This window comes from Rhinatrema bivittatum, chromosome 19, assembly GCF_901001135.1.
Source record: "Rhinatrema bivittatum chromosome 19, aRhiBiv1.1, whole genome shotgun sequence".
NCBI lineage: Eukaryota > Metazoa > Chordata > Amphibia > Gymnophiona > Rhinatrematidae > Rhinatrema > Rhinatrema bivittatum.
In genome coordinates, this window is record NC_042633.1 from 27,780,950 (window position 1) to 27,807,518 (window position 26,569).

General features: G+C 46.9%; 1 protein-coding gene across 2 annotated transcripts in view; it reads right to left on the minus strand.

Moving 5' to 3' along the window:
* Positions 1 to 26,569, minus strand: part of LOC115080656 — a 66,530-nt gene that overhangs the window by 9,996 nt on the left and 29,965 nt on the right. For both annotated transcript variants that reach the window (XM_029584987.1, XM_029584986.1), the window contains exons 3-4: positions 13,224 to 13,323; positions 5,644 to 5,727 (exon numbers count right to left, since the gene is read on the minus strand). In XM_029584987.1, coding sequence (XP_029440847.1) covers positions 5,644 to 5,727; positions 13,224 to 13,323 — 184 coding nt within the window. The remainder of the gene's footprint in view (positions 1 to 5,643; positions 5,728 to 13,223; positions 13,324 to 26,569) is intronic.

Sequence of the window (26,569 nt, forward strand, 5' to 3'; positions counted from 1 at the left end):
TAGGAGAGTCAAAGAGCATGTGCGTGTGTGTGTGAGAGCCTGTATGTGTGTGAGGGAGAGAGGTTACGTATATGACACAGAGCTTGTATGTTTGTGTGAGAGTGAGCTGGGTATGTAGGAGAGAGAGAGAGAGAGTGTTAGTGTGCGTGTGAGAGCCAGAGAAGCCTGTATGTGTGTGAGGGAGAGAGAGGTTACGTATATGACACAGAGCTTGTGTGTTTGTGTGAGAGTGAGCTGGGTATGTAGGAGAGAGAGAGAGTGTTAGTGTGCGTGTGAGAGCCAGAGAAGCCTGTATGTGTGTGAGGGAGAGAGAGGTTACGTATATGACACAGAGCTTGTGTGTTTGTGTGAGAGTGAGCTGGGTATGTAGGAGAGAGAGAGAGAGAGAGAGAGTTAGTGTGCGTGTGAGAGCCAGAGAAGCCTGTATGTGTGTGAGGGAGAGAGAGGTTATGTATGTGACAGAGCTTGTGTGTTTGTGTGAGAGAGAGCTGGGTATGTAGGAGAGAGAGTGTATGTGAGAGAGGATAAAGTCTGTGTTGCCCCCTTCTCCCAATTCATGACAATTTCAGGGTGACTGGAATTCAAAAAATTCCAGATATGGAGAGAGAGATTTTTAAAAAAATCCTAATTAGTTTCATTATTGGATGTTATTTGCCCTGTCTGCAGTTTTGAAATATTATAGTTGTGTTTTGGAAAATTTGTAAATATTTTTGAGGTTTTAATTATTGCATGTTCTATTCATCAGCTGTTTTAAATATGTATTCTTGTTAGTATGGTTTTACTATTTTCCTTGCTTTACTTGTTTGTTGGACTTTGTGTTCTATATGTATAACCGAGGTGAGGGATTCTGCTAGTGTAGAGTTTCTGTATAGGGCTCTAGAGTTCTGTTTTCAATAGGAGGTGTATTGGTCTTCTAGGGCCTGATTGTAATTGCAATGCTGCTCTCTCCTGGGTAGGGTCATTGCTGTTCGAGTCCTAGGAGTTAGTGTTTTATTTGTCTTGGGGTAAACTGTATGCTTGGCAAGCTGTGATAGCTTTTATTACACTGTGTAAGTATTATCTAAAAATACCGTACGTGAGCTATTGAGACGATGTAGGACCCATCTTCTTAGATATGAATGTCTGATCTGACATCTAAAGAAGTTTTAAAAGCTTCTGTACAGTATTTTAGGTACACGTGCAGTAATACCTGTTCATTGAATATCAATGTATTGCATTTTTCTTATTGTCAATTTTCTTACTTAACGTACTATTTAAAAATCTACTTGCAAACATAATATATTTTTTCTGTGAGTTTAAATGTTAAAATGTTTATATATGGGGGAAGTATCCACCCTGGGTGCCAAATACTTTAGCCCTTCTCCCCTCCATCTTGCCCTTGCCCCTTGTTCCATCCCCCTTCCTCTCCCTGCTCCCACCCCCCTCCTCGCTCTCTCTCCTTCCTGCCCCCAGGCTCAGCGGCCCCAGCATACTACCATAACATGTGGGTGCTGCCGGGACTGTCGTTTTTCTTACTCCCCATAAGAACAATGACGGCCCGGTTTCTGGTGCTCCAGTGTTGCATTGCGTGCAGTGTCTGGCTTCTTGAGCTCAGCATTGTAGTTTTCGTATTGTGTTGGGGAGTCATTTGCATGTGTGACTAAGTGAGGTATGCTGTGAGTGTGTAGTTTCTGAGTAGGGATCTGTAGCAGTCTTGTTCATTGTGGGTTCCCACCCTCTGTACTCACCCCTGCCGCTCATCTCCTTCCCTGTTACTCATAAAGTTCCTTTGTCCTGTCTCTTACCCCTATTCTATTCTCTCACCCATCCCTTTCCACTGCCTCTCATCTGCTCCCCAGTATTTCAGCTCCTTCCTACCTTCTCTTGCCCGTTTCTTACCATCTCACACTCAACCATGAACACCTGCCCCTAGCTGAATATTATATCCCCCCTGGCAGGCTGCTTCCACCCTGCCCCAAACATTCTCACTCAGAAATCCCAGCTGACTCCAGTCCCTATTCACCCAATCTCCCAGCCACCACTGACCTCCACTAAGTACCCCATCACTCATGCTTCAGTGGCCACTCTTCATTCCCAGTCTCTCTCTCCTTGCTCACCTAATCCTCCAGTCACCACCCACCCCCACACCAAGTTCTCCTCCATCCATTGTTCATTCCCTCCCACTGCTGATCTCCCAGTGCCTATGCTCCCCACAGCCCAAATTTCCTGGTGCTTCTCATCCCTCTCCTAACCCCTGATACCCTGGGTACTGCTCTTCCCCACAGCCCCAGCTGACAGAACAGCAGAGTTGGTGCCTTTCCCTGCCTCTCACACAATGCAGTCTGAGCCCTAAGATTGCTAGGGAGAGCTCCATGTGGTTCAAATGGTGTCCAGCTCTGCACTGGCCTGTGCTGGGCCATAGGGAGGAGAGAGCCCCAGCAGCTGACTCACATCTTTGCCTCTGGTGGTGGCTGCAGATTCATCAGCCCCGTCATGAGCTGGATCAGGAGGGTAGAGTGGAGGCTGAGCAGTTTGCTTTTGGCCTCATGGGCAGCATCACAGTTGCCCACAGAGGCCTGATGCCGCGGGGCTGGTGCTCCTCTCCTTCCCCCCGCCTCCCCCTCATCCTGATAATTTCTGGGCCCATGGGGTAGCACAACATTATGGTGCCCTTAGGGTAGAAGCCCCTATGACCATCGGCTTGCTTACAGCTTTGATTTTAATCTCAGATAAATCCTAACCAATAAACTAGTCTGCCCAGCAATAAACTGCATCAACAACTGAAAGCCATATTGAATAGCCATGTCTTGACTGGTTTTTTTTTTTTTTGAAACTTAGGTAGCTGGTCGTCAGCACTACCCTAGCATCATTCCAAAGTGTTCGAACAAAACAACGAACAACTATGATGCATAGTAGGCAGCCGAGCAGATTTCAGTGGTGGTGTACTTTAAAAGAGCTTGCTGAGATGACCCCGGGACTCTCTTCAGCTCAACACCACACGAAGTCTGCCAAGTACACAGGCAAACCAATCTGTAGACACTTGAAACTAGAATATCTCATCAATTTAGCTCCTTCCAAACTGGCACAGTGTGGTCAAATCTCTTTACCCCGTCAACAGCCTAACCGCTGTATTTTGAAGAAGTCGTTTTATACCAGTGGCCATGCAATAAGCCAAGCAGCTTTGAATTAATGCATGGATAAGACTTTACTGTAGATAAAGGCATCAAGTTGACAAAGCTGGTACAAACTCAAAATGCATTTTGAACCACTGAAGTCTGCAATAATGACCACTAAAGAATGCAACATTAACAGCATCTATGTTCTCATTGCATGACTTATATTTGGTTGATGCTAGACAAGGAAGAAACACTGCATTGTAATAACTGTAATTGTCAGAGTGATAGTGGGCCAAAGGCCAACAGGGACTTGGCTTTCGGTACCACTGCGGGAAGGGTGTTGTCAGGAGCGTGAGCCTCTGTCTGCATGCCACTGGTCCCCACTCACCACCGCTGCTGCTGCCATGTCTAGCAGCCCTGCCTCCTGTGCTACCAGGACCATCCTTAGGAGAGGAGGGGAAAAGGTTGCCAGAGGCCCCACACTGTTGGCAGCCCTGTGCATGCCTGCAGGAAGAGGCTGCGATGATGTCATCAGGATGCGGCGCGAGGCTTCCAGTGGCCTCATCAAGCGGGCAGTGCAGTCTGAAGGCTGCACGTGTCGATCGTTTAGAGGGAAGGGGGGGTCCTGGTAGTGTCCTTGGGGCAGAAGGTGCAGGAAGCACAGCGTAGTCTCAGCTAAACAGGCTCCTAGGGTTGGAGGGCTGGCTGTAGGAAGGAGGAAGGTGCTGGCTGAGATCTTGGGAAGGGAAGGGAGAGAATCCTGACCTCATCTATGCATTTACTTTTAGTCTTTATTTTTCTGTGACTGCCTCGGTGGCAATTGTACTACTACTAGTTAATACCCGTTGAGCACTCAGTGGAGACTTTGCCCTTTTCCTCTCCTGAACCAGGTGTACTCATCCCTTTCCCCCTCCCCTCCCCCGGGCTGACCCATCAGTTTTTGCCTTTTCCCCCTACTATCCAACGAGCTCTGGGCATCTTCTGTTTTCCAATGTGCCTGTCCCTCTGCCCTCCTCCAGGCCTGTGCTAGCAGGCTCTTTGTGAAATGCATGCACTTGATGGCACAGTGCCCCCTCATGGCCAGAGCTGCACACTCCCCGAAAGACAAAGACTAAGCATACTGGGGTCGATATTCAACTGGCAGATAGCTGGCTAAGTCCTACTTATCCGGCTAGCTAGCACCCACTGAATATCTGCTCGAGTTCAGCAGCTGCTAGTTAGCCAGATAAAAGGTGGGCGGCGCTACTTAGCTGGATAACTTATCCAGCTAAGTAGCAATATTGTGACTTAACCGCATACGTTATTGCAGCTCTGACCCATATGTACGCAGATATTCAGTGGCATGGCCCTGGTAACTTAGCCGGATAGGTATTTATGTGGCCTTAGCCGCCTGGCCTCTCATATGTAGATGTGAGTTTAGCGCATATCATAAACTGTTCAAGAAGCCAGCTGATACCAGTTATTGTCACTGCTTACAAAATATCTGATAGATGACAGAACTTACAAGCACTGTTACGCATATATGGAACTTATCGAAACACACAGCCCAGCTCTACATATGCACAAATGCCAATCATACACAAGTGAACCAGAGATGCAAAGCACAATCATTTCCATACATTGTCTCCTGCATACTTCAGTATTCTCAAAGCCCAGATACTTGCAAACGCTTAGACAAACATACATTATTATGATATACCCAGCCAGACGTACTCTCCTTGCTAATTTCCAATCGCCAGCACACGCTGACACCAATTGAAGACAGCAGGGATGTCTTGGGCCACATCCTTCTCGTCTGCTGCCCAGAGCTGGTTGTGCGTCGCACCACGTGGCACAGTGGTGGGAATAGAGGGAGTGAAGCGAGACTGAGGGAATAAGCAGAGCCGGAGCAGGTGTGTGAGATGGAATCTCTTCTAGCATTAAATGTGCACTAGAGGGCATGCAGGATTGAGGGTACGAATCTTCCAGCAGGGCAGGTAGATTTGTGTTGTATTTAGGACTCCAAATATTTGAAAAAGTTGGCCCCTAGACAGTCGCACAGAAAACCACAGTTCACCTCTACACACATTGTCAAATGGAAGTGCTCCGACAACCCATGCACGTACTCAAGACGCAGCCCACCCAAATGTCCATTGTTCCCTAGACCCACTACCTTAAGATTGCTTTGTTTGCCATATACAAGTCTCGGTTTCTCTGCAGGGGGAAGATGGCAGGAAAGAATGAATGCAGGATGGAAGGTTACACTGGGAAATGGATAAGAAGAAACAGGAAGACAGCTCAGTGGCAAAGCAGAAGATAAGGGGCTAGGCAAGGAAACCACTTTCAAGGCAAGAACAGATTGGGTTTTATTGCCGTGGCACTGTCTGCAGATGCACAGTATGGGGTTTTGTCCTCCTTTAAATCACCACGTCAAGAGAGAGCTGAAGACTGAACGTGCTAGGTCACCTTTTACTATAGCCTGCTGTGTTGTGTCGTATGTTCCCAAACTATGGACATCCATGAACAAGCACTAAGGCCTATCCAACAGTTGCTCTAGTTTCTCACTTACATTTGGTAAGGTCATGTCTGCTGACTGTAAGTCCACATCTATGGTTGCATCACTGGCGCTTCCATTGGCGAAGATCTGCTGAACCTAGAACACAAGAGGGGATGAACAAAGCCTTTATAAATCTTTCCATCTTCTTCTTGCAACAGGAAACCCAAGCAACTTCTGTCCAAACTCTGTCTACCTTCAGACTCTAAATCTCATGTCCGGGGGGGGGGGGGGGGGGGGGTGTCAAAAAGTGGACCTTTTTAAGAGCTGAACTGAGAACAGAAACGTGTCTTGACAGCCTAAGTCCTAATGTGATTCCACAGCCTGGAGGAAGAGCCCTATATTTATTTATTTATTTATTTTGAATTTTTATATACCGAAATTCTTGTTGGGAAACAAATCAATCCGGTTTACAGGTAACAACAATAATGCCTCGGGACGGGCAACAGTGCCCCTGGCTTTACATGAAACATATTTAACAGAACGATTCAAAAAGAATAAAAATTGAGGTAACTTCTCTGGGTTAGGGACCTGGGGTTTTAGATAAAGATGAACTAAGACTAACTAAATTATAACTTGGTAAGATATCCCTGAAGTGTACATAATAAATACAATATAGAAATAAGATAAAAATTGGAATTGAAATTAACTACTTAAATGAAGTAAAAATAAAATAAAATGTACAAAAATAAATTAAAAATAGCAAAGACAGTTTGTATGACGTAGTCTTTTGGATGGTAAAGTCCGGAAACATCAAGTGATCCAGCTGTCATAGGGTGACCTAAGTCATAAAGTAGCATAAGGCATAAACAAAAAAGATATGAAGTGACATAAGGTATGAAGTAACGTAAGGCATATATGGATCCCAGATATTCATGTTCATCAACCCATCTGGCTTATCCTTACGTCTGTCCACTAAAAGGTAATGGAATGCCTGCTTCCTGATCCAGGGCGTGTAATCTGGGCAAACTCCAGTCCTTGTGGGGCTGCAGTTTTGTCCTTTTGCAGAAACCCTATCACCCCAGCTCCCTTGTTGAGCACCCGTAAGCTTTTACTGGACTCTCTATATTGGGGGTGTTACGAGCGCACGCGGGCGTCTCAAGCGGGTGGTGAGCCCTTGGGCCACGGCAGGACTCAAGGAGGAGCCCCAAGCCACACCGTGGGAGGTGAGCTGGGCAGGCATGGTGAGCCAGGCGGGTACAGAAGCAGGGGAGCAGGCACAGAGTCTGACCCTCAGCCGGACCTGCACGCCCATGGCAACCAACACTGGGAAGTTGATTGATGAACGGTCCTCCAACTGTTCCCGGCCCTTTCGGACCTGCCGCTGGGAACGGCAATGGGCAGCAGGCCGGACAGAGGCGAGGGCAGACAGAGTCCTTTACACTGAAGACATCGTAGACAAGGCAGGTGCAGACACCGTAGAGGAGGGCTGGAAGGAGACACGGGCACTGTCCCAGAGGGCACCCTACTCAGCCCACCCACAGGACTGAGTCGCAGACTACCCCGTCCCATACGCACCCTACACAGCCCAGGAAGGCTGGTCGCGGACCACGTTGAGAACAGGAGAGCGCAGGGAAGATCCAGGCGAGCAGGAACTCCGATGCTGGGATACTGACATCCGAAGCCCCTTCGGCTGGCAGGCAGGGAAGCTCCAGAGCGCAGGGAAGAATCCCACCTGTTGGCCACTCCAGGGCCCAACAGGCCAGAAGGCTCAGGAGCCAGACAGGACGTAGGGCAGAACAAGCGGAACTGGATCAGGACATCAGGAACACATCAAGGCAGACGTCAATAACATCAGGAAGCAAACATCCGGACAGAGACAGGACAAGGAGCCATCAATACAAGGCAGACCACGGTGGACCTGGATCGGGAGAGGTTACAGGCAACTGTAGAGCCCGATCCGAAGGCAAGTTGCAAGTGACAAGAAAGTCCTTATATACTGGAGGTTGTAGGCAACTCCCTGGGAGGAGTTAGTCTGGACCGCCCCTCGCTGGTCCTATAAGTAAGATGGAGAGCTGCGAGCCAGCCCCTAGGGAAACGGGCGTGGCTGGAAACCAGGAAGTCCACAATAGAGCCAAGCAAGCCACAGGAACAGCTAGGCCTCTCAGGCCCTGGAGCAAGTCCCGGATGGAACACAGGCGAGGCCCTGGCTTCGGAACGGCCTCCGGTGGAAGGTGAGAGACCACCTGTAGCGCAGCAACAGGGGGGATCGTAACAGGGGGGGGGGTCTGCTGTTCACTGAAATTGAAGCCTGGGTATTGTGGCGTCCTTGTCGCTAAGACAATGGGTGGCAGAAATGACTCTTAGCTAAGAGCAGAAGGTTAGGTGCACGGCGGTCCAAGTGGAACAGCTGCAGTAGAGATGGAATATAATCCTCTCTCAAATCCTATAACCTGACATGTCTTATCCGCACACTGGAATGCAGCCAGTTTTTGGAGTCTCATTCTGCGTGCAGCGCACTGTTGTTGGAATTCATTGTGTGGGCACCTGATCACGGCAGTAGAAAGGAAAAGTGACCCTGAACTGAGAGCCGCACTTCAAGATCATGGGCGATTTAAGAACACCATTCCCATCTTTAATGCCTTTGTGCTTTCATTAGATTGGCTAATAACGTGCTAGCCTTGTTCCCATGCTTACGTAGTTGGAATCTGAAGGAGGTTAGAGGTTTGTGGACTCTCTGCAACAGAAGTTGATTTAGGGAGGCACATATTTGGCCCATCGACTGTCTGTGGGCCTTAGAGTAGCCTGATGAGTGTGTTGGGCCAATTGTAGTGCCTTTTGTTAATTTCGAAATGTCAGCATCCCTGCTTTTATTCTGTTTTGCTACATAAACAATAATATGCCCTCTCGTCATGGCTTTCCCCGCTGCCCACAAAAGTATATTGGACATCCGCGGGTCTTGATTTAAGGCCAAATAATCTTTCCATTTCTCTTGTGGATATTGATGGAAATGAAGGTCTCTATATAAGCTAGAACTCATCTTCCAACTGAAGGCCTTAGACTTTGCCTGTCCCAATTCAAATTGGGTCATTATCAGTGCATGGTCAGCGATATAGGGCAGAGCATATCGGCGCCATTTTTTTCCCCCTTTGCTCGACCATGTGCGCGGAATAGTCTTGCAATAGTAGCTGCCTGGGACTGTGGTAATCCAGTGCTTTTGCCTTGCGGCATGCGGTTACAATTTGTGTTTTATGCACCTTATTTAAGATCTGGGCCCCCACTGCACATGGTCTATTAGTATTTTCTCTATATACCCCAATTCTGTGTACCTGCTCGCAACTGGGCCTCTCATTGGGCGCTGTGATTCCCAATTTCTCTGGGAGCCAGTTTTCTATGATGTTATCATCCAACAGCTCCAAGGCCGTTTTTTTTCTTTACCCTCTGCGGCTGCCACTGATGTCTCTCCCATTTTGCCTTTGTCACGTGTCATGCTCATTCCTCCTTGATGCTTTGCAGTTAGATTACAACTCGTGTACCGTCCAGCGCCACAGAATGTTAACCTGGCTGCCATGAGAAACCCCGGCTCGTGCGATGTGCCTCGGGGAGCTTCTATCCCCTGCGTCTGATCTCTGAGATGCCAGAATCGGAAGCGGGCAGCAACTTCGTGACACTCTCTCCCCAGCGTTGCTGTTTTTAACCACAGATTGAGCTGCTTTTAAACTAGGACCTCAACAGACTAGCGCTGCCAGGCTGAAGTCCACTGAGGAAAAAGAAACAGTGGATCAAGGCAGGACTGCCTTGAACCCCATAGGCAGACTAAGCAAATGCCTAGCAGGCCAACTCCTGGTGCTGGTGGGTGGATAGGCGGGGGACACAGAACAGCAGCAGTAAGTGACAGCCAAACAATAGGTCCTGACAGCCACAAACTCGCAGAGCCATCCGCACTTTTAACCATTTTGTCCTATGCACAGATAAACAGCTCCACAAATATTGCATTTCATCCTGGCTTTCTTTTGATGGGTTAAAGGCATGTGTAACCCCGTCTCCAAGTGCTGATTAAGCACCAGTGGGGCCATAAAAGAATCTTGGGCCTGTTCAGACTCTCTCACTCAGTCTTTGACCTCCAGGGCCCTGGGTAGCAGGGGGTGAAACTGCCTCTCTCACCTGGACGTGAGTGCCAATAAACAATGCAGGAGCCTCTGAGGTGCCCAAAAATAAACTTTCAGGAATTATTCTCTGATGATTGAATGGCACGGGTCACATCAGTTCTTACCACCACAGGGAAAGGGACGCCCTCGCCCTCCAGGACTCGGCTAAGCAAGGTTCCCAAGTGGGCAGGCGTATTCTTGTTTGGGCATAATCCCCCTGCCCCAGACTGGCAAGAAAAAGGGTAAAACGGTCTTTGCATAGAGTTCAAGCTACCCTCCTTCCCCAGGGTGAAGACTCCAAGTGGGGGTCTTCAGAATATTTCAAAATGGTCTTATTCACAGTTCTCCAGCAGTTCGTTCTCACGTACTCGCACTCCAGACCAGAGTACCCCACAGCTCTTTCAATTTTCCACCTTCAGGCCAGGAAGGGGGCAGCCTAACCTTCCTCCCAGGCCTTCTAACCCAAAATATTCTTCCCAAAAATGCCTTTCAAACACCGGAAGTAGTTTGCAGCAGGTCACCACCATGCCTCTGTCTTCCCTATCCTGGCTCCCTATGTAATCTCTCTCCAGGCCAAAACCCAGGGGGAGTCTTGAAACAAAAGAACTGGACAATCCCAAAGCAATCGGGAAGAGAGACCCAACCAGCCAAGGAGTGGACTGGAAAGGCAGCTTCCTGACCCTTTTTCCCCAAGACTGCAAGCAGATGGTGCCTGAGTCCAAGGTAGGCCCGAAATCCAAACAAGGCCAAAGCTCCTGTACGTCCTCTAATTCCAAAAATCAAGCTGCACTGCTCCACCCTTTAAGGGAGAGAGCTGCTTTTCTAACACCGAGGGGATGGCCATCCCAGCGCCCTCACTGAATGGTGCCTGTCTTTCCTATTTTCTGGAGGTAACTAGGGCCTTTCTGGTAATGAACCCATATGACTCTGTCTACACCTCTGATAGGACATGAACTTTCACTCTGTTTCCAGGATCTACCTTGTGGTGCAGGGAATAGGAGGGGAGGGGGTGAAGCTGGAGCAGCTAATGTAGAGAAGAGCTACATTCCCCTCCCAGGCAGCTGCAAGGGAGGAGTAAGGTTGGAATATATGGCGGAGAAAAGAGTTCAGTTTTTGGATGTAGATTTCTACTTCTAATTTGTGGTCCAGTAGTCTGTATTTGCTGTCTGTGTTCTGCATGGGTGGCTATTCCCTAAGTCTACTTGATTAATAGCAGTTTATGGACTTCTGCTCCAGGAACTTGTCCAAACCTTTTTTAAACCCTGCTAAGCTAACTGCCTTAACTACATCCTCTAGCAATGAATTTCAGAGGTTAATTATGCACCGAGTGAAAGAAATTTCTCCCAATTTTGTTTTAAATGTGCCCCATGCTAACTTCATGGAGTGCCCCCTAGTCCTTCTATTATCCGAAAGTGTAAATAACCAATTCACATCTACTCGTTCTAGACCTCTCATGATTTTAAACATCTCTATCATATCCCCCCTCAGCCGTCTCTTCTCCAAGCTGAACAGCCCTAACCTCTTTAGCCTTTCCTCATAGGGGAGCCGTTCCATCCCCTTTTTTTTTGGGCTGGAGAGATGAGGGAAAAAGCAGGACCAGAAATCGTGACGCAGTAACACACACTACACACGAGGATGCAGGAGGCCCATTGAGGCACTGGAGCACAGTCTGAGGTGCCCTTAAATAGTGAGGGCAGCACGACGACATCAAGGGGTGCCGCGGAGGCTTCCTCGCCACTGGCCCTTTAAGAGGAGGAGTTGTGCGTGTGCCTTTGGACGTCCAGGGCAGGAGCAGGCTGGCAGCATGTGGAACCACGTTTGGAAGCGCAGAGGGAGACGGTGGGGTCCATGGCGGAGACGGCGTCCTGAGCTATGCTGGGTGGCATCGGGGTGAGTACCGCGGCTCACGGGGCCCTGCAATGGAAAATGCACGGCTACGTGTTTCACCCCTGCTAGCCCACAGAGTCTTCAGTAACATGCGGCCATGGTACTGCGGCTCCCCTGGAACAGCTTCATGTGACAGGGACCGCCGCTGAAGCAGAGAATGTGCCGGAGCAGCCGGACTGAGGGGAACAGGTTTCTCTGACAGCAGCTGCTCGGCTTCAGTTCAGCCGCATCCTTACAAGTGCTCCTTGTAAGGCTCTTACGTTGTTAGGGCCAGATTTCTAAACTTAAGCAATACAAAAAGCACTGTCAGATGTTGGACTGATCTTCACATTTATCCCTGGGGCAAACATGTGACAGCCTGTTCAGAACAGTTTTTTCCTTTGGTCAATTGTTTTTCTGAAGAATTTTTTTCCCTTTCTGAAGCTGTAGGAAATTAAAGCTTGCAGCAAAGGATGCACTATTTTAAAATTGAGCAGGCAAACTGGAAGACGTCTTGTGCCTGATCCTTAAAGCTGACACTATGTATCCTTTCGAAACTGAGCTGACAGATATGGGACATTGAGAAAGTGCTCGTAGCACCACTACTGCTGCTTTGTATGCTGTCATCTTGCAATATTTATATCGCCCATAAACTGTCACCACAAGGCTTTCTTCCAAAAGAAAGTCACATTAATATACATAGTAACAGTAATGACGGCATAAGAAGACCAAATGGTCCATCCAGTCTGCCCAGCAAGCTTATGGTAGTAACTGCCACGCCGTGCAGGTCACCCCCCATGTTTCTCTTAAGGGCAGTAACTGCCGCTCCGTGCGGTTATCCCCAAGCCTTATAACCCATTAAAAAGTTAATTTACTGCTAGCAACATTTGTACTGGGCCAGGAGCCTTTTTGAAACTTCAGACAGAGCTGCTCGACGTGCTTTGCTTATGGACTCTGCCCTGGAATCAGTCCTGTGCTTTTTCCCTTATGTCTGCATATCTATACCCAGACGGTAGAAGTCGGGTCCTCGTTGGTAGCTGCCCGAATCCAATTCCCCTCCTCCCCCTGCCGTTGAAGCTGAGAGCAACGTTGCAGTTGCCTCAAAAGCATCGAGGCTTTACTGGTTAAGGGGAGTGTCTACCGCACTAGCAAGTTACCCCCATGCACTCTTTTTCTTCATGTTCATCCTCAAACCCCCTTTGAAATCTTTCACCGTCTTGGTCTTCCGGAAGGGCCCCTACCAGGCAAATGATGCATTGCTCTTTTTCCAATCTCCCAGCCCAAAACCAAAACGGGTTCCTGCTAAGTATCCAAAAGCCTCCAAGTCAATTTATCCTGGGACATGGTTCCGAGACCGTCTCCGCTTCATCAGTCAGCAGCACCTATGCTTTGCAGTTTCTCTTCAATAAAGTTTTGAAGTTTAAGAATCGGTTTGACTTTGTACGAGAAGTTGTACGAGAGTTTCTGGGTAGCTGTGCGATGTGACGTGCACGGAGGACAGACTGGCTCTAGTGCTTCTCATGCCGGGATGTCAATAGATCTAATTCTGAGAGAATGTAAGGTCACTTTTTTTTTTTTTTTAAAACTTTCAGGTGCTGACACCAGTCAGTCCGTAAATGTGAAGGAAATAGTTTTACTCACCACAGATACCCTTCCTCTCAGTCTGCCTGCGAAGACTGCTTTGGCACGAAGCAACTCTCCATCTTTTGCTTGCTGCAATTCAATGGTAGCACACTGCATCCTTCCCAGTCAAACAAGAGGGAAAAAAATATATCCGATAAGTATGAGTCGAAAGCAGCTTCCAGACTTGGGGATACACCCCAACATTCACGGAAATCACACACAGCAATTCTAAAGATTTCCAGACATGTATACAAAACAACCTACATGATGATTTTATTGAACTTACTAGGTAATACAGTTAAGACAAATGGGAGAAAATTATTTTTTTACTCAACGCATAATTAAATGCTGGAATTTGTTCTTGGAGGATGTGGTAAAAGCTGGTTGTGTGGCTGGGTTTAAAAAAAAAGAGTTGGCTCCTGGAGGAAAAGTCCATAAACCATTATTAAGGTGGACTTGGGGAAATCCACTCTCTATCCCTGGGATAAGCAGCTTGGACTCTATTGACCTTTTGGGATCCTGCCAGGTACTTGTGACCTGGCTTGGCCACTGTTGGAAACAGGATGATACTGGGCTTGATGGACCTTTGGTCTGGCCCAGCATAGCAAGTCTAGTGCTCTTATTGCCACCAAATCCTACTCTGGAAACAGATGGGGTACAAATACAAACAGAAATAGAAAATAGATTCATACCCACCATCATGTGCACACAGTGATACAACTGCAAAGATTTGTCACACATGTACCTCATGTTATATAAGTGATGTAACAAACACACATTCACACACAAAGTAGTTTGACTGCTATATTAGTCCATTTGAATAAAGGATTGCTTTCAAGATCAAAATTCAACTGAGCAAAAGAAGACACTAGCAGGAAATATAAAGTAATGTGGCTGCCATAAGTGAATCGTGAAAGGCATTCCAGTGATCGGAGGAAGGGGAAGGGGTGATCAGAAAGTGACAATCCAGGAATGCAAGACTTTTGAAATCAAAATGATCAGATACTTTGCAACCTACAAAAAAAGGACTCAAGACTTAGGTTTCCAATCACATTATGAGTCATTATGCCTGTCACCTTCTGATCACCTATCAAACTTCCCTCCCCCTTTCCCCTGCCCCCTATCACTGGAAAGCCTTTCACGATTCACTTATGGCAGCCACACTACTCTCTATTTCCTGCTAATGTCTTCTTTCACTCATTTGAATGCTGACTGCTTGTGTGGTAGTCCTGATTTAAAGCAGTTTTATCTGTATAAAATGTTTGTAAAAGATAAAATGTGTGCTAGCTCTATACTTTGTGACCCCCCACTTACAGAATAAGGTTCAGTAAAGCTGAGGTAACTAATTAGATAGGCCAGAGGAGGGCATGCCACGTGGTGAGGTCAAGATGTCGCTTCTTGGAACGGGGCCATGCTGTGCCGATAGGCTCTTGCTTCCTGTAGAACAGTACTGGAGGCACACCTAACCCATTTGGTTTTCAGGATATCTATAAGGAAGATGCATAAAATATATTTGCATGCACAAGGTTTCCAGTGTATGCAAATATCTCATGCATGTTCATAAGAACATTAGAACATGCCATACTGGGTCAGACCAAGGGTCCATCAAGCCCAGCATCCTGTTTCCAACAGTGGCCAATCCAGGCCACAAGAACCTGGCAAGTACCCAAAAGGTCAATAGATTCCAAGCTACTTATCCCTTGCAGTGGATTTCCCCAAGTCCACCTTAATAATGGCTTATGGACTCTTCCTCCAGGAACTTGTTAACACAGCTGCACCAATAGCTGTCACCACATCCTCTGGCAATGAATTCCAGAGCTTAATTATGTTTTGAGTAAAAACATTTTCTCTTATTAGTTTTAAATGTATTACTCAATAACTTCATTGTGTGTCCTCTTGTCTTTGTACTTTTCAAAAGAGTAAACTGACTACCGTTTACTCGTTCCACTCCACTCATGATTTTATAGACCTCTATCCTATCTCCCCTCAGCCGTCTCTTCTCCAAGCTGCAGAGTCCTAACCTCTTTAGCCTTTCCTCATAGGGGAATCGTTCCATCCCCTTTCTCATTTTGGTTGCCCTTCTCTGTACCTTTTCTGATTCTGCTATATCTTTGAGATGTGGTGACCAGAACTGCACGCAGTACTCAACCATGGATTGATAGAGACATTATGATATTCTCTGTTTTATTCTCCATTCCCTTCCTAATAATCCCTAGCATTCTATTTGCTTTCCTTAGGGATAACCTGAAGACCAGACTGGTTCGGTGTAGAGAGGTAAAGTTTCTGGAAATTTTGAATTCAGGGGGAAAAAACCCTAGAGGAAGAATGGGAAGAAACTGGGAGATAATGAAGATTTCTACCTGCAAAGCACTATAGCGCATGGCGTGTACATACAGTTAGTTATTACATATTTTTACTGAAATTAGGAAGACATTTGCACAAAATGACTTGTATCATATGCAATTTTACAAAAGGGAACTGACAAAGGCATGAAAAATGAATCATGGGCTATGACGATGTTAAACACACGGAGATCCATATGCTTAAAGGAAATCATACCATATACTTTGTGCCTTCAAAATCTTTGCACAAACGTAAAATTCAACTTCAGTTTATCATTCATTTCAAAATGGCAACAAGGTAATCAAAACAGAACTGCCATTTATTGTTTTGTTCTTGATGTCTGCTTTTTGTAATGCATTAGATTTAAGGTATGTCATATCGTTAGGCGTAGAGTCTCATTGCATAGGCCGTGCTGTAAATGAGCAGAAATGGAAGCGGAAGAGACAGATGGAGCTTGGCTTCCCGGTGGTAGCTGCAAAGGAGCTCCACTATCCTCCACTGAAACATGCAGACCTCGTGTTCTGAAGCTGTACTACTGGTTTTCAGAAACTGGAGAAATACAGTCTATACACTGAGCGTTTTGAGATTTAAGAACACAGAGCCTAACTTTCCAACCTAACAGTACAGCATTTGCGTGCATAAACGGATGCATGAGATTAATGCTAATATTTTAGAAACTGTGTGTACGAATATTTCCCAAGCATACTTTCTCTTACCTATTTTAAAAACATATGCACGCGTAATTTAGGGGGTTTTTTTGCACCTAATGTATGCATAATAACGCTAATTTATACACAGAGGCAGGTGTTTTATAAAGTCTGCATGAATACCATTTTTGAAAATGCTTCTTTGTGCTCGTACTTGGAATCACCAGTTCGCCGATACCTGCGCCAGTTCACGTAGGCCTTCTAGCACATCACCCTGAAACCCCCCCCCCCCCCAGCAGTTCACCCATGCCTCCCACCCAAAATCTGCAAGCAGATGTCCGCTTCCGCGAGTCGGGGGGAGCAGGAGTAAAGGTGCTCTAACAAGCTTGGTGGTGAATACGTGAATCCCTTAACCAACGGCCACTACCGCGTGTACTTCGGAACGCTGCCCCCCTCCCCCGTAAAATATACGTGCAAAACTGAATCTACGCGCATACCCTTGACAGTTCTACAATAGCGCAGCGAGGAGTTTTTTTGCACACGAAATGATGCGTGTGCAAAATGGTGCATGCTGTTTAGCGCCCGTGCATGGAAATCCCATGCAAATGAAGGCAATAACTCTTACTGCCTCGAAGTGCAACCTTTCTTTTCTTTTCTGAACCTGTGCGCTGAGTTTTAACTCACCTTGCTGCTCTCAGTCAGCAGAAGGGACTGGCTAGAAACAAGATACTCGGGGCCTGGTGTAAAAGTGTGCGTTTCAGGAGGTTCAACGTTTCGTTTAGCTCCCGATGCCGTAAGCAAATGGCGTGCCAATGCATCGGGAGTTAGCGCCCGTGCCTGCAGACCCAAGTTACAAGGTGCACTCGGCACCCCTTCCCACCCTCGTGGCAGTTGCTTTTCTTGCCTACCACTTGCAATGGCCCAGACCACTCTATTTCAGTTTGCAAGAGTTCTGTTTCTTCATTGCTCTGGAATTTTCTACAGCTGTATTTTGTTTTTTTCTTTCATTAAATTACTAAACAAAGAACGGTTAGAACAGGTAAGCAGCAAAAGGCATCCCCCAATGAACCTCTGCTCTATTTTTGGCCTAATCAACCATGCAACTATGTCATTTATTAGAAGGCATGCATTGCAAAACAGCTGTAAATGTTTCTTGGTAGATCATTTGCATAGTTACATAATCGGTGATGTTATAAGGCCAAATCAGATCCAGCCTTCTCAACCTGCCTAACAGCTCTCTCCACCCAGTAACCTAGAGGAGAAAGGTGACCAAAAAAAAAAAGAAAATCCATAACGAAACAAGTTCTGGATCAGAGTGAGAGAAATCCTTACCAACATGAAGTATTGGCAATCAGCTCCAGTTCCTTGCTTCAAGCAGCTTAGACGAATGACTGTGGCAGTGCTGCCCGTCACCATGAGGGGAAATCTACTTTCTGCTTCTCAGGGGCTGGGGATACTGCCCAGACAAAGGTGGCGAGGTGGGGGAAAAGGGGGAATCTCGGCTGTTGCTCAGGGTTGACCCCTACTGGCCAGACTGAGGAGTTTTGTGCATCAGGCTCCAGAGGGAGCTGTGTGGCACCGCCATTACTAGATGATATGGGGAAGGGTAAAGGATGGAGGGGACCACGTAAATGGCATCTCTGGGTTCTCTTGCAAATGATTTTGTCTCTTTCTTGCATTGGCTCTTCTACCAACATGGAGGACTTTTATTCCTGAGACGTTTTCTGACATGTTTTTGGCTTTTTTTTTTTCTTCAAGATGTATGAATCAGTTCATTGCTATAATTGTTTTCTTGTACTAAGTTGCATAGAGATGTCATTTACAAAATGTAAAAAAAACAAGGCTGGGGGGGAATAAATCCAGTACAGTAGTTGCAATTGAAGGCTCGTGGTGCCATAACCCTGGCTGAGACCCTGAAGTCCAAAAGCAGTAGATGGAAACTTCTGGATCCTCCCCCATAAAGAACCCCAAACACGACAGTCCCTGAACGTACGTGCACGCTGTCCCGGAGTCCGGCTACACCTGAATACATTGTCAGTCCAATCTGGGGGCAGGGCTCAAACTGTCCGACCCGGCACAGAGTCTAGAGGTCCGTTTGGTTTGCCTGCAGAGTTGGGAGCAGGTTTCTGAAGAGCTCACGAGATTTTGCAAATAGCGTACCCTAAAAACAAGAGAATATCAAGCGCACAACTATTGTTTTGATGTAAAAAGCGCATGAAATGAAAGCTCATGGTTTTTAGTTTCCTCCTGAGCAGTTTTTGCCTTTCGGCTATGATTCTGGACCTGAATGCTGCTTGAACGTTTCTTTTACATAGGGGTGTGTGTGTGGGGGTTATTTTCTCACCCTCCTGTTCACTGAGCTCCCAGGTTTTGCTACACAATGTTTGTGGAAACTCCTGGCTCTTACTAGTATGATGCTTAGAGTTTTTCAGCACTGTACCATGGTGTTAAGTATTCAGGTGTGACAAGTCCCTGTCCCAAAGAGCTTACAATCTAAGTGGGGACCAGAGGCCAAGGTCACCAGGAGTGGCAGCAGCAGGACTGGGATTTGAAGCCTGGCTTCTCAGCTCATTGCTGTGACCACTCGGCTATTTTGCTCCACGGCTTCGCTTTTATTCTTCAAACAACAAAGTCCAGTCAGTCCTGTTAAATGCATAACTTTACTCCAGGCCAGACCTCAAAGCATTCAAGTAATTGCATCAACCCAGCACGCTTCCTGGTCTCTGATCTTCTCTTTCCCCTGTGGTTTCTTCTGAGCCTTTTAAAGGTACAGCAATCAATTTAGGAAACACTTTAACAAGGGCTATTTTAATTAGCTGGAGGAGCTATTGCAGAAATCTAGAAAGGTTTCCGTATAGAAGGCATATTATTCCATATGATCAAGCTTTGCACACTGCTGCGAGAAGCAATAAAAGTAGCCTACGAAAGAATCATTAAGAGAGTGCCAGAATGCGTAGTGAAAAGGCCTACAGAAGTAACTAAGCGAAAAACAGCAATTTCCACCGTAAAGGAATCTTTTCCTTGCAAGGTGTTCTGATAGAAACAGATTTATTCACACAGCCAAGATCTCGGCACCAAATGTTGTTAAGTTTGGGGGTGAATACCTTGATGGGGCATCCATATAAACGTTTATAACATCGCTATTACGTTTTCTCAGCAGGAAGACTGTTTCGTTGATGCTGTTTTATCCGACTGCATTTTTGTGACTATTTGTTCTGCTGGGCCTTGGTTTCTCCCCATCTGTGTCCATGGGAAACTGCTCAGCACATGAGGCCCTAAGGCGCGATCTGTCACGGCGCCTTTTCCACATAATTTTCTTGATAAAATGCTTTCAAAGTCACGTCTGTAAGCCCTGAAGCCTTCAAAGAATTGGAAGAAAGGCCGTTGCATTCTTTGGAGACGCAAGCTACCATGTTCTTGAGACAGAACTAAAGATTTTCACAGCTCTTCTTCGGTTTCTTTAAAAGGGGACAATTCAAGATTGACTTCCTTAAAATTGATTTGCACACTGAAGGTCTGCAGGCCAAAAACAGTGGATTCATTTTGGTTAGGGGAGATATCTGGCTGAATTTCATTTTGTTGTGGAGCTTTACCTATTTTTTTTATTTCTTGCAATGAAAGAAGTGAAAAAAATCTGAGTTTTGGCAGGATTTTTTAAAAAATCATTCTGTCATTCTCTCTGCCACCAATACCGCCGCTGCTTTTCCGCATGGCTGGTCCCCGCCTCTGTGCCAGTGCAACCCTGCAACGCTGTAGGCAATCCCCGCCGTGGCGCGTTGTCTTCCTAGGTGGGCATGCGCACCTCTGGCTGGAATTTAAGGGGGACCGTGTGGAAAAAGCTCCGCAACCCATCCTGAGGACGTCACTGCCTCGGCCCTTTAAAAGGGCCACTTCTTCTATTGTTCCAGGGCCTTTGCAAGGTCTTCAGGTCCCTCCATGGTATTCCTGGCCTTCAAGGTCCTCTGTGTTCCTGTTGGTCTCGTTGTTTTGTTCCAGTCTTCAGAGTACTGCCCAAGTCTTTGCTGCTGGTTCAAGTCTTCAGAGCCTTTTCCTTGGTTTTAGAGTCCGAGTTCCTGAGTGAGTTCCCGATTTGTGTGCCTGGTCTCCAGCATTCTTGTTCCAGCCTCTTGCCTCTTCCAAGTCCTGTGCCCTCGTCTTGTCCCAAGTCTTCAGCGCCTTCGTCTTGTCATGAGTGCCCAGAGTCCTCAGCCTTCGTCTGTCCTCCGCTCAAGCCATTCCTAAGCAGTTAGTCCAAAACGGCTTAGCGTGGCCGGCCGGCTGCCCCAGAAAGCAGAATAGCTTGCTGGTTCTCATCTGTGCCAAGTCTGCAGCTCTGCTGAAGCCTTCGGCTTGTCCCAAGGTCCCAGTCTTCAGCTTCGGCCCAGCCTGTGCCTGGACATGCTTGCTGGCAGCTCATGCTCATGTACGCTGTGTTCTCAATGGTAGTTTTCAAAGGAGTTACGCGCATAAATATAACCCTATTGTAGCATTTTGAAAAAGCCACTTGTGTGCATAAAACCCAACTTTAAGCTTGTAAATGTTTTCTAAATCAGGGCCTTCATTTTTTTTTTAATTGCCCCAATTTCACTGTAAGTTAAATCCACAGATTGTTTTGCATGGGAGAGCAATCGTATGAAAAACAGTTGATGAAACATGTTAATCGGTTGATCTTTCTCTCCTCCCACCTCCCCTTAGTGGCAGCGCGTGCTTTATCAGGACAAGCAGAACCCCCAAGTGGAAGCTGACTGCACCGTCGAAAATTAGCTGCCACCCAAGGGTTGCTAGCCATTGGGCTAGGCCTGGCACTATGCTGGGAAAGAGGGGGGGGGGGGAGAGTGGGTATAAGCCAACCACCCTAAAAAATATGGGCAACTGAACCAAAAGTCTGGAGGCCCGAACAGGACTGAGCACCACACAATGGAGCTGCAAGGCACGGGATGCCCTCTGCAGTTTCATATGAGACTGAGATCGCCACGGAACAGAAGAAGCTGCTGTATTGGTCTTCAGAGCAGACCTCTGGCTGCACCTTACAATTTAACACGAACCGCTAAGCCCATGGCCGTGGAAAATCTTTGGCTCTAGCTACGCTTTGAGAATTGGGTTCAAAGCTTGGCCCAGCCCTGCTCCATGAACTCTGGAGTGCTTGCCTGTCTTGCACCAGCCTAAGCCCTGACAAGCTATCTTCATGTGTCCGTCTGAATAGCTTGCAGATGCGTCTAAGTTCTGGGGCTGCCCTGAGAACTGTGGCATTAGCCTGCCATTTGCCACCGGAGGTACAACTGGATACCCTCCCTGCTGAGATAGGATCCCTGCTTCTCCAGGAGTGCGACCCTACTACAGCAGTGAAGGGTAAGATCACTGCCTTAATTACTGCTCTATCTGGGGGTAACCGTTTGACAAGTGCAAGTTAACGTTGATGTGAACGCAGGTTTCTTTGCATTAACTTGTGCCATCAGAGTGCTTTGCTCTGTTAAGCCAGAAACTTATGTCTGCATTAAAAACCATTGTCTGCTTATGCTACCATAAAAAAATCATTATTAACCTCACGAAACATGTAAGCTTCTGATACCTTAAACAAACTTTACAGGTTATCTGGTAATATCAGATCATCTATCACTGTAGCCATTACCCTACAAGAGAAGGCTGTACACCTCATACTAAGGTCATTGCAATATTGGTGCTTTTAATGTAGCAAGTTCAGAGCTAACTTACACAAGTTGTGATAGATTTGACCTCTTTTTTTTTTTTTTTAACCTGACAAGTTGAGCAATCCAAACTTGTGCTCTGAAACTCACTTTAGTAGCGATGAATAGTCTGGGAGGAAGCGACTGCAAACCAAACTGGTTTCTCAGGGCTTGGCACTTCCTTGTGCCACCCTGGTGTCTCGGTAGCTTTTTGGTTGCTGCAATACCATCTTTACGGTATGAGCTATGAGAGGTGGGGGATCCACTGCTCATCCGCATTCCTTCCTGGTCCCGCAACTCGCAAGGGTGTCTCCGGCACCATCTGAGTTTATTTATAGAGCTCATCGTACTTGGTAAGGTGCCACGGGGCAGGAACTAAGGAGAAACAAAGGCCAAATGGAAGCTTAATTACAGCATAATTTTGGCAGGTTCGACGAGGCCCTATAGTCCTTATCTGTTGTCATTTTCTATACAACCAAGTTTGTTTTAAAAAAAAAAAAAGAAAATTAGCAAGGGTAATTTTTCCAATGGACATCTGTGGGTAAAGTCGTGCTTTATGCACGGATGTGGCGGGCCCTTTAGAAAATTGTGTGATTGATACATGCGCCAAACTTTGCACTGTGGATATAATTTTCAGAGTTCTGTGGGGGCTCCATGTATAAAGTTAGCATTCCCATAGCAATAGAGGAAGTAGCCTCTGTGTAGATAGATCTTATGTTCTAAATCTCAAGAGTACACGTGGACTTGCAGTGTTGTGTGGGCAGGGCTTGAGTTGCAGCTGTAGAGGAGCTGGAACTCTGGGAGGGGCTTTGGGTCAGGTGTGACCTGCGCCATGGGATGGAGCCAAGGCTAGCTGTGAACGCTCTCTCCCAAGCACACGCTTCCTCCTCCTTACCCCAGTGATTCTCCATCTTCACCCACCAGAGCTCATTTACCCCATCAGCCCTGCACCACTTCCTCAGGTCCTGCAAAAAAACGTTAGCCGCACGCCATTCTAGATTGTTCTTTCAGAGCAGTAGCGACGTAGCTAGGGTTGAACTTGTTTGTAGCTCTACTTGAGGCCTGCAGTTTCGCCCCCCCCCCCCTCCCCTCCTGTTCTTTGCTCTGTCTGCTCCAGGGCTCACCTGCCTCTTCCCTGTAGACTGCCCGGAATCCCTATTCTGCTGTTTAAATCCGAAAAGAAGCGGTGAAGCTCGATTCCAGGCCATTCCCCCACAAATTAAGCCCTGGGTATAGGGGGCATGCCGGAACAGGGTTTAGAAATATGTGCGCAAGTTGCTAGTCCGTGTGTGGTGGCCATGCATACATTAGTGAACGTGTCCGTATGCTCTCAGACCTGCTAATTGACTTGCACTAGCCCACTTGTCGTTTGTAGTTTTGGGGGTGGGATGTTTGGGTGTCCAGTTTAAATCTCTGGGTGCCTACTTATGCATGCAAATGGTGTACCTCCCTGTGTGAGCCCTGTGAAGACGTATACAGGTGAAAACCCCCAAACACTGGATCCAGATCTGACCTGCTCCACCTTAAGCCTAAGACCGCAGGGAATCCAGGCCTTGAGCGGAGGAGCTTGGGAAGGTGTATAACTAGCCAGGCCTGGCAGGGATCAGGAGGCCCAAGGGAGAGAAGGAAGCCCAGAGAAAGAAAACACTACTGAACTGTAAGTTGTAAAACTACCTTTGTGGTGTTGAACGGCAAAGAATAGCAGAACTGCTTTTTGTTTTCTTGTCAGTAATAAAGAGGTTTATGCAAGATTTCTCCCAGACACCAGCCTGAATCTGTCCTCTGGTTGCTCTAAGACCTCTCGCAGTGTCACAGTGCACAAATGACTTTGAAAATTTAGCCCTAAATGATTTTCTTTTTGTTATTAACCTTAAAACTCCCAGGAAAACTAAAATCAAAACTGACAACGAAGGTCCCTAAAAATGACACACCAGTTAGGAAATACAATCCACGCCTCTCGTGCCCCAATACTCTCCCCCTTGGAAAATATCCTCCAAATGCAGCTAGAAATGGTGGCTCGGAGGAGAGGCCTGTTTCAGACCACACAAGCAGATCACTCCTACTCCCCCACCCCGAATGATTCTGAAAATTCGCCTCGCCAGGATGACCTCTTCACACGCGCCTGTTTGGGTTGATCTGGGTGAGGCGGGCACCCTCTCTGACTCAGAAGGTGCAGCCTGAGCAGGGCGGACAGGATGGAATGTATCCCTAGCTTGCCAATCCAGGCCATTCCTGCGTGCAAGGCGCCTCGTGCATTGCTTTTGAGGAGCAGAAGCTGCTGCTCTGATTCTCAGCCAAGGAGCGTTGCCCCAGTCATAGGCATACAGCTTCCTTTAGATGTAACAGGATATGTTTTGCTAAGCTGCCATACAAAGAAAAAAAACCCACATATTCTGAAGTGGAACCTGTTGGAACAGAAGGAAAGGGAATTTAATCACGCCTTCGTGCAAGACCTGTGGACAGTAATTAATCAGCAGCTATTTAGCAATTATACCACGGAGCAATTTCATCTCTTTAATATCTGCTTTGTGCCTGGACTCATTCTAGTTGAAGAATATTTATAAAGCAACTTAATTCCCGGGCAAGCATTCTGCTCTTTGAGGGGGTTTCTTCTTTACATTATGTAATACCGTGAGAGCTTACTAAACACTGCCCGAGTTTTTACATTCACAAACTTATGCTTATCTGGTTACAATGGATGGGCTCCATGCACCTAAATTATTGCTAGCCTGAAAGGAGCAGATAGTTTTTTGATAACTCTCTAGGGCAATGAAAAAGCTGTGAACCTGAAAGTTTGAAGATATTCAATGAGCAGTTTCCTTAGGGCACAGAGGGGCCATGCAGATGGCATTCACAGATGCCCTGGGCTCCATCCCCTGACTTTCCTTCTGGGAGGGTTTCACCCACGCTGTCCCTGTACACGTTACCATAGTCCGAGACACAGAGAGATGCCTGCAATAGATGAGGTGACTCGATTTCCCCAATCCCTCCATGATTCTAGTACGGGATGAAAAAGACAAAATACTCAAGGTGAATTGCAAGTACTGTTTATGGAAAGGGATCGAAACCTTCTGGGTATCTGGTTGCCCTGATGGCTAAAAATATTGCACCTTGCGCTGGACTGGGAAGGGATGCCACTGCTGGCCGGGGCTCTGGACCAGAGAGAGACACAGCTTCTGCTGCTACTGGTGGGCGAGAAACTGCTTCTGCGGCTGATCGCAGAGCCTGGGCCTAGGAAAGATATGGCCGCAGCCTGGGGAGAGACCTGATTGCTGTGGCTGGCCAGGGCCAGAACTGCTGCTGCTGCTCCCTACTTTGCCCAGACAGTGGTGCCATAGCCCGAGTCTGCCCTATGCTGATGGGCAACGTGAAAGGAAAGATCCTGATGAAAGGAGGAGCTGGAAGAGTAGATCACTTGCAGGGAGAGGAAGTGGGGAGGGGGAGGAGTAAGTGCCTGGAGGAGGGCAAAGAAAAATCTGATCCCTTTCCGCACTGAACAGTCTCTTTGGATGTTGCGGAATATGGGACATTGTAAATAAATGTCTCCCCCTTATCCTTTCCAGACCCATCCCCACTACTAGGCCAGTCCCTTGCAGCAGCAGGATCTTTTGTTTGACCTCCTGCCAGCTCCAGCATGGTGACATGACGCACCATGACCCATATTGGTACTCAACGCCTCCAAGACAGAACTTCTCCACATCTCCTCAAACGAAAACAATATCTCCCCTCCATCACCACTCAATTCTCTCATTGCCTGTAAGCAGGTTAGAGACCTTGGGGCAATTCTAGACAATCGATTAAACCTAAAGAAAATGGTCAATACAACCTCCAAAGACTGCTTCTACAGACTTCAGGTTCTAAAACGACTGAAACCACTCTTATTCTTCCACGACTTCAGGACAGTTCTCCAAGCGCTTCTATTCGCCAAAATAGACTACTGTAGTGCCCTTTTCCTAGGCCTCCCCAAATCCACGACCAAACCACTGCAGATACAAAATGCGGCAGCGAGATTGTTGACCAGTACAAGCCGCGGCGAACACATCTCACCCATCCTCAAGAACTTACATTGGCTACCAGTGAATTTCAGGATTCTATACAAATCAATCACCTTAATCCACAAAACCATCCATCATAAACTTCAACTCAACCTGGAAATCCCATTCAAACTCCACTCCTCTAACAGACCTACTAGAGATATTCACAAAGGCACTCTGAAATATCCCCCCACTAAAGCCTCACGCCTCTCTACGACCAAAGACAGAGCTTTTTCAATAGCAGGCCCATCTATCTGGAATAGCATCCCATCAAATCTCAGATTAGAGCCATGCCTTTTAACTTTCAGAAAAAGACTTAAAACCTGGCTCTTTCACCAAGCCTTCACCGATCCACCAGTCTTTCACTAGTTGTCCTTCAATCTAACCCAGCCTGGCATTTATACTCATGAACAATGGACTCTGAAACTTCTAGGTTAAACTTCCAGGTTAAAGCACCTTTTAAGCTTTAACCTGTACGCTCTTTGGTAATACGTTGTAATACGTTATAATTTCTTCCTGCCTTATCTTCCTTCCAGCTTGTTGCAAGCTTCCAAGTTCTCCTCCCCTGTTGATTGTAACTGACTTATTCCTACCTATTGTTATCTTCGTTCACTTGAATTGTTACTCCAGTTATACCCCTTGTTAAATGTAAACCG